Source organism: Gavialis gangeticus, unplaced genomic scaffold, assembly GCF_001723915.1.
Source record: "Gavialis gangeticus isolate Ggan-Ray unplaced genomic scaffold, GavGan_comp1, whole genome shotgun sequence".
Lineage (NCBI taxonomy): Eukaryota > Metazoa > Chordata > Crocodylia > Gavialidae > Gavialis > Gavialis gangeticus.
Genome location: NW_017729026.1, coordinates 17308818 through 17322467, shown reverse-complemented (window position 1 = coordinate 17322467; position 13650 = coordinate 17308818). Strand labels below are relative to the sequence as shown.

At 41.9% G+C, this 13650-nt stretch overlaps 2 protein-coding genes across 5 annotated transcripts in view; both read right to left on the bottom strand.

Moving 5' to 3' along the window:
• Positions 1-134, bottom strand: part of MCM9 (minichromosome maintenance 9 homologous recombination repair factor) — an 89313-nt gene extending 89179 nt beyond the window's left edge. Inside the window, exon 1 of the mRNA XM_019520040.1 lies at positions 99-134. The gene's annotated coding sequence lies outside the window, so the exon portion shown is untranslated. The remainder of the gene's footprint in view (positions 1-98) is intronic.
• Positions 135-10628: 10494 nt separating this feature from the next.
• Positions 10629-13650, bottom strand: part of FAM184A (family with sequence similarity 184 member A) — a 265054-nt gene continuing 262032 nt past the window's right edge. For 3 of the 4 annotated variants that reach the window (XM_019520036.1, XM_019520034.1, XM_019520035.1), the window contains one exon: positions 10629-12536. In XM_019520036.1, the coding sequence (XP_019375581.1) occupies positions 12522-12536 (15 nt within the window). In that variant the 3' untranslated portion in view covers positions 10629-12521. Of the gene's footprint in view, positions 12537-13231; positions 13326-13650 lie in introns of all 4 variants that reach the window. The other variant, XR_002097914.1, reaches the window with a different exon arrangement.

Below are 13650 nucleotides of genomic sequence, written 5' to 3'. Positions count from 1 at the left end.
CCAGGGGCTGCGGCGCAAGGAGCGCCCCGGGATCGCCGTCCCCCTGCCCAGAAGCCCCGGGGTTGAGGGGTGTCCCGCTGGGCTCCCCGCGCCGTTACCTGCAGCCGCCGCTTCCTAGCCCAGCCTCGCCCCGCCCCGCCCCCTCCGCCGCGGCGGGAAAGGAAAGCGGGGCCGGGCTGGGCGCGAAGCGGTAGGAGCGCGGTGTCTAGGCCCCGGGCTCGGGCTGAGGGGCTTCCCCGAGAGGGCGCAACCTAGGGCAGGGGGGAGGGGACACCGCGCGTGTGTGTGTGAGCGAGCAAGCGTGAACATCAGCAGAGGTTGTGTGTGTGAGGTGTGAAGGGGGGGGGGAGGTTGTGCTTGGGGACATGGTGGCCTGGCTTTGCTCCATCAGTGCTGCTTGGACTGTTGACATGGCCCCTCGCAAGGGCATCCAGGGCGGCGAAGGCATCTGGCTGAGGAGGGTTGGGCAAGGGGGGCAGGGGTGTGGGCGTAGACAGGCTGCTTGGTGGTGCAGGGCAGTGGGGCTCAGCCCTCACCCCCACCACACACACACACGCACGCACACACACACACACACACACTGCTGCCAGTGCTTGGCTTTCCCTTTTTTGCTGCTCTTGCTGCCCGCAGGAGACCAGCAGAGCAGTGATTCCCAGCCAGGCAGCTAACTTCAGGGTCCTGTCAAGGGTGCCGTGATGTGGCTGCACTCACCCATGTGCAGAAACAAGTGACAAGAAACCAGTGACAAGGTGTCTAAACAGGAGCCTGGAGTGCTAGACCTGCCCTGGCCTAGCCAGGCCTTGGCAAGCTGCGGAGCTGCTCTTGTTTTTCCCTAGTCAACAAACAAGCTAAAAGTAAGAGCTGATGCTTGAAAGGGCTCAAGCCCTTGAGCGGGTCTAGGATTTCAGAAAGGGGCCCAGATGCTGTGGAGAGCTTTCACATCTAACAACACAGGTTTTCCTCCAGTAACAAGGCAATGAGAAGGTTTGCTAAGCTGCTCAGGTAACTTCATTGGAACATGCCTTAGTTTTCTATTATGTATAAACATAATCAAAAGATGCTGTTTTATTAGTCCTGTAGTCATTAGGAATTCAGTCTTGTCTCTTATTTCAGATTCATAAAATAATTAAGCCTTCCTGACCATTTTGACAGGGCACCCATGCTTTGCTGACAGTTATTTTCATGCCTAAGGTGATGTTCGCCCAAGTCTATGTGTTTAGCTTGAGTTAAAAACAGGCCGCAAAGCTGTGAAATAGGAGCTACATTTACAGGAGCAGGCAACAGGCAGCAAAATTGCTGAAGAAGGGATAGCTCAACTAGTGGAAAATGGAGACCATTAAAAAGGAGAGACGGTTATTAACACTTGTGGGATGAAGTGTTTACAAGGAATCAGGTAGATTAGGAGGAACCACGGTATCAACTGAGTCTCTTGCTGCTGCCTAAATAGAAATGCTGCTGCTGCTGCCAGGCAGTTGGTTTTAAACTTTGGGAGGAAGAGGAATCAAAGGAGGATGCAACTGTGTCCTCCATGGATCCTCCCGTGCTTGAGCTTATGTAGGGGTGTCTCAACTCTAAAAAGGCTGAGAGCCACTGTACCGGAGCAATTCTTATGTTGCAGGGAATACAGGAACCCTGCGTTGCTGTGGGCTATTTCTAACACTGGCTTCCTATTTTCAATATCTGCATTTTCCTTGTGAATTACATGTGTGCACCTAACAATGCTTATATGGTCTAGTACCCTTGAAAGGATCTCAAGGCAGCCAGGTGTAGAACAGTTATCTCTGTTAGACAGTGATGGTTAGATAGCCTGTCTACCAAGACCACTAGTGTGCTGTGACATAACTATATAGCTTGAGAAGAGTGGTATTGCTCTATTGTGAGCAGGATGAAAGGATAATCCATGATCCTTATTAGGAACTGCTTGCATAAGTTTGATGTGGAGGCAAATGGTGTGACAATCTAGTTTTGTGTCCCATTGTCTCATCTGTAACATGGAGATATGAGCTATTTACTGTACAGAAATACAGATCCCAAGAGGTAAAGAAGAAAACGCCATGCTGTTGCAGGGTTACTGCACTTAATTGATATTCACAGTTTACTGTTTCTCCCCAGTTTTCTCACCTAGATGCACAGGTTACTTGAAGTCTTTAGAATTTGCCCCCCTCCCCACTTTTTTTAAAGCCAGTCGGAGCAAGTCAGTTTTCTCATTGTGTTGTGCAAGTCAAGATATGTCCACAAGTTTGGGTTTCCTTCCCCATCTTTTAATGTAGCTGGGAGATCAGCTTCCCTTTTCATTTGAAGGATTTGAATGTTGTTCAATATCTGTGATATAAAAGGTGTATTATACTTAGCTTATAAACATTGACATGCATTGCATCCCTCTTCTATTTTTTTTTTTCTGGAATATTTTAGAAAAATCTTTACTATAGTTTAAAAATTAATTAGATGGGTAATAAGGCCTAAGGGCCCGCTTACCTTCTGTATGACTGTGTCTTTTCAGTATTATCTGCCTGTTCAGATCCCCACATCTTACAAAGCTGTATGCTTTCATATAGCTCACATAGCTCAATTGTGTATATGCAGTGAGTAACATTTATGCAGGTGCATATTATTATCAAAATTAATAGGATTGCTAATGTTGGTAAGCATTTGTAGGATTTGAGTCTTGTATTTTAAGATCCCAGTTGCAAAGACAATCAGACTCAAGGGTTGACTGTAAGTAGCCAAGTAAATTATTTTTATTCTAAATCAAAAGCTCAAGATAGCTGATGTTTATACACCTTTTAAAAGCAATAATATTTCACTTTACTCCAAATTTTCTGCATCCCAGAGATAGAAAAAGGGAAAAAGAATTTATTTGGCTTAAAAGATTCTAATGATCACTTCTGTATTCGACTTCTGCATTTATTTTTTTCCCAGGGTAGCGTAACCTCAATTCAGTGTCTTACATCAGTCAGATAATAAAAGTTGTTTCATTAAGTAAGGCAGTCTTAAATAGTGCTTTGGCTTACCTTTGTTACTGCTAGACACCTCTTCCATTTTCATCTCTTACGTGGTCCTTTAAACAGAAGAACTACTATAGGGATTCATTGAATGACAACTAGAAGCAGACAGTGGGAGTGTCTACATGGGCACTTTAGTGCTCATTAACCTATTTTAATGCACCTTAAAGCTTAATTAAAAGTGCAATTTAGTTAATGTACATTAAAATAGGCTAATACACATTAAGCATTACTAAAAAGGGAGACTAGTCAAAAACACCTAGTTAAAGAGCAGTTATCTTCTCACAGTTCAGAGAGGAGCTGTCAGTGACTGTACTAGCCCACTCCCACATCTTTGTTTCTGCTCCAGGCAATGCAGCAGGGACACAATGATTGGAAGAGGAAGGAAACAGGACTGGAGCATGATTTCTTCTTGACTTCTTCTTGAGCCATTTCACTTATTCATCAGGACCAGGGAGAGAAAACTGGATTCATAAACTTCCAAATCATTTGGTATTCATTAAATATCAATGTAACAGGGCCCCGACTGAGACCCTGTTACTAGAGTGACGTGGACAGCTGAAGACAATTACAACTCGGGGGGCGGGGAGGAGGTGGGCCCCGCTCACGGAGAACCAATGAGGCCCGGGCCCGAAGGATAAGTGGGAGAGAAGGCAAAGGAGAAATTGCCTTCGGGCACTACAATCTACGAAGGATCCCAAGGGTGGATCCTAAACATGAGAATCCCTACGAGGACGACGAAGGGGTACTGGGACCAGCTACCTCCTCTCTACATACCTGGAGTCCGTGCAGGTGACGGTGAGTCGGAAAGAAGCGGAGCTGCACCGTAGGAGAAGCCGTGGCTCTGGGCTAGGATGGGGTGAAGGTACTTGGGAGAAAAGGGGAGTGGGGAACGCCCGACCCGGCCCTGAGGAGGCAGGGATCTGGCACCCAGCACCTGAAGAGAAGGGGTTCGGGATAAGAGACCCCTAGCACGTGGCGCGCTGCACTCAGGCGAAAGACGCGTCAGGAATGTTAAAGGCGCCACTAACAAGCTACTGATGGGATAATTAGCCTCTGATGGGATAATTAGTGATAGTTACAGGGACTCTGCATGGTACTTACCTGTTGTACAAATGGACAAGGATTGGCCAGGAGGCCTAGGGGTTCCCTGAGATCGGTCTGTTGGACTGCTTCCTCCTCCAAAGGGGGTTCCTGTAAATAATAGAAAGAAAAGAGCTGAATAAAAGCACCTGCACTATACCCCGATCCAGCGTGGTACTTCACGCGGATACTCACTCAAATAACACCCCCTTCCTCCCTATTTCTATTAAGATCCAAGTTGTGGCAGGCGAGAATCAAGAGGCTTAGGGGATACTCTGCGTGGACATGCTGACAATCAACATAGTGGATTCTTTCCATCTTTGCCTGAGATTATCTGTAAAAATGTAGCTGTGCTCATAAAGCAGTTAAGTGAAGACACAAAACACTCAGGCTCTTCTTGGCCCTTGGGTTAGCCGAAGGAAAAATACAGGTTTCAAGTGAACCCTGTTCCCCAGTCCCACATGAATTATCTCTCACTTCAGTTTCTGTTCATCCCTCAGCCTCACCCCTGGGCTACAGGGATTCTTTAGTCCTCTTCTCCCAGATAGCTGCAGCGGGATCTCCTGGTCCTCTACCCAAGCTGGTGAACATACCTGCAGGGGTTGTACTGGTCATAGGGAGGGGCAGAACCACAGTTCTGCTTGGCTTTTCCTGCTCTTCTCCCCATTCTCATCCTGAGAGGGGAGTCAGGCTGTTGAGAGGAAAGAAGTTTCTGCCTGCTTCCTACAGCATCCCCAATTAACTGTTGTGCCCATAAGAGGCAGGTAAGTGTAGCAGGCAGACAATCAAGGGTTGGGATGAGGGGGCTCACCCAAGCTGGGTTGAAATTCATTGCACATCCTTCATCCTCTTAATAGAGCAGTAAGTATTTACTATCCTGTAGTAATCACCCTGGTGAGCAGTTTTGTTTTTGGCTTGGGTATTTTCTGTGTACTGTGGTGTATGACATTTCTTCTATTTCAGAATGAGCTTTCCTGGGTAGGAAAGGGAAGGCATGTATTGGATGTATTTCCCTTGCATGTACACTTCTCATCGAACAGCAATGACTTGGGCCTTAGATGCATTAGAAACAGTGTAGTTAGAAGACATTAGGAAATGAATGCAGCTTAAGAAGGACAAATTCATCCTGCATAAACTTATATTGCTGAAATCACTGTTCCATGAGATACCATCAGGTTATTACAGCTTTCAGCTGTCAGAGGGCAAGGTAGATTTCAGACCAATTTTCAATCTTTGTTTTATTATACAGCTACAGTTCATAAATTGTAACTTAGATCTTGATATGACAAAATTCCTCCCCAAAAATCATTAACTTGTTATCTTTTGTCATAGTTAAGTTGCCTGGGATAGCACAATAGCCTGTCAGAGAAAACATTTCACTTCATGCTTAAGAATAAAAAGATTGGTGGCTTGGACCAAAAAAAGAATATTTCAGCCCCCCTCTCCCCTCCCCACCCCCCCGCGCAGTGTCTGATTTTAGGCATGATCTTTGAAGTTAGATATTATAAATACATGAATGTTAAATATGACTAGAACCATTGATTAACTGTTTGATTGCTCAAAATAGCGTAGTATTTTCATTTCATAAAATGTTCATGACCTAAAGTTTTTCTGGGTTTTTTTTTGTGGAAATGTGAGCAAACTGAAAAAATCAGCTATCTGCATAGCCCTATTCAAGACTTCTAAAAATCATGTCCCAGGGTCTTCAAGCTGTACAACCAGAAAATGAACATATGATTAGTGACCTCCTGTGAAAAATTTCACTTGATGGACTTCCTTAGCATCACAAAGGAAATCAATGGTATAGACAGCAATACAATCTAATTTTCCAGGATAGATTCTGGCTGCCTTAATTATAGAACAGCAGGGTTGGAAGGGACCTCAGGAGGTCATCTAATCCAACCCTCTCAAGGCAGGGTTGTTCTTGATGAAACTGTCCCAAATCAAGTGCCTATGTAATCTGCTGTTAAAAATGTCCAGTGATGGAGATTCCACAACTTTTCTGGGTAGTCTGTTTCAGTGCTTAACCACCCTCATAGTAAGAAAGTGTTTTTGAATATCCAACCTAAATTTCCCTTGCTGCAATTTAATCCCATTGTTCCAGTCCTGTCCCCTGTAGCCATGGAAGCCTTATCTCCATCTGCCATATAACTGACATTCAAGTATTCGAACACTTATCAAATCCCCTCAGTCTTCTCAAAATTAAATAATCCTAGTTCTTTTGGCCTGCACTCACAAGCTGTATTTCCGAGGCCTCTAATCATTTTTGTCACTCCCTGTTGGACTGTTGATTTTTTTTTTTTTTTTTTTTTTTTTTTGTTTTTTTTTTTTTTTTTTTGTTTTTTTTTTTTTTTTTTTGTTTTTTTTTTTTTTTTTTTGTTTTTTTTTTTTTTTTTTTGTTTTTTTTTTTTTTTTTTTTTTTTTTTTTTTTTCCACGTTCCTGAAGTGAGGGGCTGAAAACTGGACACAGTACTTCAGATGAGGCCACAGCAATGCCAAATAGAACAAGATAATCACTTCTCTTGAATTGCAAGTGATACTCCTGTTAGTGTAGCCCAGTGTGGCATTGGCGTTTTTTGCAACAAGAGTACTCTGTTAGTTTATATTCAGTTTACGGTCTGCTGTAATCCCCAGACCTTTTCCGTAGTAATGCAGCCTTCTCCTTCCCCAATCTATTTTTGCATGCAGTCATTCCATCCCAAGTATGGGGCTTTGCATTTGTCTTTGTTGAATTTCATCTCATTGATTTCAGATAATTTGAACAGTTTATCAAGGTCATTTTGAATACTAACCTTGCCCAACTGCAGTGTCTGGAACTCTGCCCAACTTGATGTTGTCCATAGATTTGCTAAATGTGCATTCCATCCCATCCTCCAGATCATGAAGAAGTTACTAAATAATACCGGGCCCCCTGAGGAACCCTACTCAATACCTCCTCCCAACTAGACATTGAACTATTGATGCTGAGCACAGTGATCCAGCCAGCTGTATATCCACCTTACAGTACTTTTGTCACCTGTTACTTCTTAAGCTTATTAATGAAAATGTATTGAGACACTGTCAAACACCTTGATAAAGTGAGGGCTTACCAGTTTCACAGAGCCTGTCACCTCATCATAGGAGGAAATAAAGTTGATCATGCATGACTAATCTGTAATTCTCCAGATTCTCCTTCCTCCCATTCTTAAAGAAGGGCACTATATTTGCCCTTTTCCAGTCTTCTGGGACCTCCCCCACCCTTCACAAGTTCTCAAAGAGGATAGCCAATGGCTCTGAAATTACTTCAGCCAAACCCTTCAATACTACAGGATGACTCCCACCTGGTCCTGCCAACATGAAAACATCCAGCTTCTCTAAGTTATTCTACAGCAGACACTTGCCATGACAGCACCCTTGCCATTCTCCCTGATGACCTTGACCCAGAGACTTTTGCTAGGCCTACCTCCTGCTCTGTACTGTGCTTCAGAACATGTTTCTTTTATGAGACTATCTTTTTCTCTAACCCCACCTCATTCACTGAATACCTTCCAATTCTGCAGCAAACATGACAAAGTATACAATAAGTCTCCTTTGTTATGCAACTTTGATTCATCCCTACTGAGATCATGAATCCAGAATGTAGTAGTACATGACCATGTCATTAAAGTTAATCTCTCAAGCTCTCCTAGATGCCATTTCCCTGGTTCCCCAAAAAAGGAGTGATCACACCCAGGGATTTTAGGGTCCATTCCAGGCTCTGGGGGCACTGATTTGGCTCTTCCCTCCTCCCCAACATTGATCTCCTGTTTTATTTCTGTCCCAGTCCTGTCTTTCTCGCCTCTGGTTTCTTGTCCCAATCTCATTCTCTGCTTACCCAGTCCAAGTCTCTACTTAAAGTTTCTCATACCAGTTGCAGTTCCCTTGCCTAGGCAATATCACTTTATGCCCATGATTGAGTCCTTATTTCCTCCCTCAGTTCTCACTCTCTCCTCCTCCCTACATCCAGTCCTCATCTTCCTGCCTAGCCAGGCCTAATTCCCCCTCTAGCTCCTTTCATTATCTACCTTCACCCTTACTGATTCCTAGTCCCAGTCTCCCACCCTGGGCTCCTGATCCAATAGACATTGGTGACATGGTTTAATGTCATGTTTGTCTATATTCCTTCACCTCATTCCAGGCTGTTCTCTCCTCTTCCCACCACTTCATCCTGGGTCCTTCCATTTTCCTGACTCTCACTCCTAATATTGTTGCCAAACTGACCCCAATCTCCTTGTTCCAAATCCTAGTAGCACTTTCTCTGTCCCTTCCAACCACAGTGTCTTGAGATTCCTTATCACAACATAATCCCTTTCCTATACTCCCTTGTCCAGGTTTTGTCCCCTGTGTATCTGAATCAAACTGCTCCTAGCTGTCTGGGTGCTAACAGGAGGGTTACTGAGAACACAGGACAGACATGCTCTTGACTTGCTAGACCCATTCTAGCAGGGATTAGCTGGCTCCATCCATTCTGGGGAAACTCCTGCGATTCTACTCCCTGGTACACACTCCTTTGCTCTGTGAAGACAGCACATGCACAATGCCATAGTCTGATCAGCAATATGAAGCATGATGATGCGTCTATACTGGAACATCCAGGGAGGGATGTTCGCAAGCATAAGCACCTACCTACTCCAGCCTCCACATATCAAACCCAGAAATGCAGTAAAGCCACTCGAGAGGCATCCCTCTGTGGCTACTTTTGAGACCTCTGTCTTCAATGTACTTGAGAGCAACCATGGGAGACTCCTGTGGAGTGGCTTCACTGGCACTACATTTTCTGGTTTGGCATGTACATGAGGAAGTGGGTGGGCAGGTGTGCTCAGAAGTACCTCCCCGTGCCCCCAGTACACTGGCATTGCAGTGTAGATGCATATGGAGAGCCTTGAGCATACTCAATTCAGGTCGCCCTGCAGAGATTTTAACTGCTAGAATCAAACAAGTCTCTGAACATTCATAAAGTAATTTTTTCAAAAGATTATGACTTGGCCAATTTCGGAACATTTTTAAAACAGCAAAGGGCAAATTCCTGACACAAAGATCCAATTTAAAGTCTCTGCTCCAAAGCGCATGGATGCCAGAACTATCTGAAAAGAAGGCTGCCAGATGTATTTGTTTTTCATACGGGTGGTAACATAGGTTTTGCCCTAGCCTCAAGTTTGGAAATTGCTGAAGCTTTCCAGAAATATTTAGCTTGAGGCAGATTCCCAGCAAATACAATTTCAGATCGAATAGCTTTTTTAAAGTGTTTTTATTGTCCCTAAATTGATGTTTGAAGTGATCTTTTCTACAGCAAATGTGTAGAAGTGACAATAGGTACTTGATTTTCAAATGTGATGCACCATTTTACCTAAACACTTAACTAGTGCATATAGGTTTTGCAGCTTAAGCTGTCTGTGGGTGCGTACATATGCTATTATGGTGCCTGAATAAACTGCAGAGCTTATTGCTTTAGGGTTTATTGCTCCCAGGCACGCTGTTTGAACACGTGCCCAAGAGCAAATAACTCCGGAGCAATAGGCTCTGCAGTTTATTCAGGTGCAGAGTGTGGAGCTGGGGGGTCAGCCTGGGGCTGCTCACCCCCAGCTCCGCGTGCTGCTGGGGGTTAGGCTGGGGCACAAGGGAGGTTCAGTACAGGGCAACCCCAGCACTGAAGCACTCTCATGCCCCAGCCAGCCCTGGCAGCATCTATACATGTGCTGCTGCAGAGTAAATTAGTTTACTCCAGCCTGATAGGGGTACACAGATGTTTACTATGCAGCTAATCAGTCAGCTGTGCAGTAAATGTCTCATGTAGACAAGGCCTGTATGGATAATGAGAGTAAATTGGCTTTGGAGGTGCAAATTCTTTTTTGCATGCAGTTGCACAGGTACACTTACAGACACTACCTCTAAAAATGCATCACTCTAATGCTAAGATAGTGCTATGTGTAATCTACATAGTTTAATGCTTCAGAATACAAAAGGATCAACGTGAATTTCAGGAATTTGCCTATACCCTGAACAATACTACACAGATAGATATCAATTCTGAAAATCCTAATTTATAAGAGTAGTCTCATAGCATTTATTTGATTGTAGACAAAGCAACAAAGAGGCAATGAAGGAGAACTAAAATGTGGGCAAGAGTTTGCAGACTGGGTTCTTTGCTAGGCACATTTTGCATATTTTCCAGCTCTTTAAAGCATCAGGTACTTCAAGAGTCCGGATACAAGTTTAGGTGGATCAGTAATCAGATCTGTTAAAGCAGACCTCTATGAATCTAAGATGCAAGCTACTAATCAAAATTATGAGGAAAGAAACCTTGTATCAAGTTTCTAGATGCCATACGAGAAAAACTTAATTCTTCCAGTGTCCCCTTTAGTGTTGATTGTTTTTGCCAGGATGAACTTGTTTGGTAATGGGAAATCATCTGACTCTAGAAGAGACGGTTTCTTGACCTTGCCCTCTTCCCAAGTGGAAGGATCATGCCCAATAGGAGAGACTATTGACACATCATTTACTAAAAAGAGCAAAAAACCATGAATAAGCATGAAAGATTATTTTCTTTTAATTGTTATTTATAACGATATATTTCACAAGCAAAAATTTATGGCTGTGCAACTTAATGCTCTAATTAAAAGGGAGCTGATCCAGCAAAGATGCAATACTCTTTTAACAACAGTGGCAAGACAGGGAAGAAAAGACACAACACTCGCATCAGAACATATATCAAAATTATCTTGTGTGTATTTTATTTTGGGTAACAGCCAAGAAATCTGACATTTTGCCCAATATGGCTTTCTTCTACAATTAAAAAAGTTGCATATACCTACAGCTGAGTTCACCAACTACAGAGAATCTGCTGTTCACTTCTTTAAACTATAGCAGCATCACCAGAGCACGGCTTTTGTGACATTTTCAAAATGAGTTATAGGAGAAACATTTTTAAAATTTTAATTTAGAGTATTTTATATTATTTATATGAAAACATACAAATTTTTCATTTATACATATACTACATAAAAAACTTATTATTGTAACTATCGAGCATCTTCAACTGGATATTTACCTTTTGCATAAAGGGAAATAGAGCTTTAGGAGGAATAACGAAGATATATTTTTTGTTTGTGCCAACTAAAACCTTATTTAAATAATAGAGCAAACAGTTCCTTGACACTTTTAAAAGATACAGAGATTCAGATGTAAAGTACATTCATAAACACAAAGAGACCATTTTCTCCCTGAGATTACCAGTGTAAATTACTGTGTGGTAATCTGTGAATTAACAACAATTATAAATAATAAAGACAGTAAATATGAGTCTCCAATCTCTTATAGCAATTTTCTCTCAAGGGGGAATGCTGGCATCAGATGTGTGTAACAGACTGAAGAATCAGGCTTGCTACCTCTACAACTCTTGTGTTTCACGGATTGATTTTACAAGGGTAAAAAAAATTCTTTAACGGAGTGAATGTAATAAAATTGCTTTTTAATGAAAGGTTTACATACAGTAGTGTATATAATTGGTTTAGGGATATTTTGTTTAAAGCATGAATTTTATTCAGAGGGCGAGCATCCTCAAAATGAGATTCTTGGTTTTCTAAGTGATACTTAGTTTAGTATTCCAAGTGTTCAAAAAATCATTTTGCCTTTGCAGATCATTATAAAATAATTATACAGTTTGTGAGAAGAATTGCTGGTGATATTGAACATTAAAACACTGCAATTATTACTCAGAGGTAAAGTCTGATCAGTAGTAGGTCTAGAGCGCAAAAGAAACATTAAGCATTTTCCTTTTTGTTATGCTCTTGTCAAAATCATTCACCTTTGAAGGCTAGCAACGACACTCGTTCTGATTTCAAATGCTTCACCACTCAAAAAGTTATGGAATGGACAGTTTTTAAAATGCTACAAAATAACAGAATAAAATTGGGATGAATTAAACACTCCTTGCCCTATTCTGATGTTTTTCCCATTGAAATCTTATTTTGATATCTAGAAATCATGCAGGACATTGCTTTGGGGTAAAAATGGTACCTGAAACCAAAGAAGACACTTATGTATAGGAAAAAGGGGAAAAGCGTTTAGTTTGTTCTACCAAAATTTATTATGTAGTAATTACAAAGTTTAAAGACTCTTTCATTTTAAATAAAAATATTAGAGATAATTACTCACATTATATAGTACCATGTCAAGTGGTTCCAACAAATAACACATGAAATACAGTGCATTTTCAATCAGAGAGACAAATACTTTCTCATTCACAGTGTTTGACATATTACAGGAAAGCTTGTTCACATAAGGGTTTTTTTTTAAGGTCATGCTCTTATAAACAGTCCACATCACGCTGTGCCACAAAAACAAACTATCTCTCAGAATGTGAAGTATCGAGCAAACCACTCCTGGCGTTGTGGATCTGGTGAAGCCACTGGTGAAGCTTCAGTCTGAGGAGGGCTAAATTCACAAAAAGAAAAAACATTTAACCCACAACCAAATTAAGAGTGCCAAAGGCCTGAACCCCCACCCCACAAAGAATATAATACAGGACACAAAAAGCCCATTTTGTTCACAGCTCAAATATCACATTTTTGTATCACAGGTCATGGTTCAATGTCCATCTGTAATATCTGTGATCATCCACTCCATTGGAGAGCATCAGCAGCACAGACAAGGTCAATTAAAAAGCCATATCACAAGGTGGAAAATAATATTTTGAGATAAGCTAATAAAAATCTCAGTTATCTGTTTTTGAGATCAAAAGAGGTTTTGTTGGAAAAAGGGGGACTTTGGAGGGTCCTCTTTTAGCATCCTTTTCCTAGGTAAAGTTAGTTTTCCAGAAATATGATGCAAGCATCATATTTTTAAGGACATGTGCTTAACAAAGAGTAACAGTAACTAAACAAAATACATACTCTTTTAATATTTTACATAAATCAACTGGAAATATTATTTGCATTATTTCATGCACATCGTTTAAATACTTCATTGTACACTAGGAAAAAAGGAAACTGGTGCATTGCAAGCAAGATTTTTCTTCTAAAATATTTTTAGAATGCTCATTAAATTAACAAGGAAAATAATCTATACGCAACTTTAATACTGGATCAAAGTTACTTGGTCAACCAAATTAAGAACAAAATAATCCCTACCGTTTGACTGGGATAATACAAGGCACGACACAATTTGCAAAGGAAACTCCAGCGTCACAATCCATGAATTCATGCACATGCTTGTTACAGATGTCTGAGCATGCACATGCAAATCACATGCACAGGGAAAAATAAGCAACACAATATATTTAACGCATTGTACTTTGTTGAACTAGAATTTTTCACTTATTCATTTCTAATCCTACCACTTGTTCTCTTTATCAATAGCAATTCTGGCATTAACTCCCTGAGCCAGATGGTACGAGGGGTGGATGCAGTGGGGGTGCAGTAGCATGACAGAACACATTTCAGGAACATCTGGGGGCTTTTTTAAAGTCCCCAAAGTAGGTGAGAATCCCCTCCCCCTTCCCCTCTGTGCTTAGAGGCACATCTCCTCCCCTTCCCTTTGCCCCCCCCAC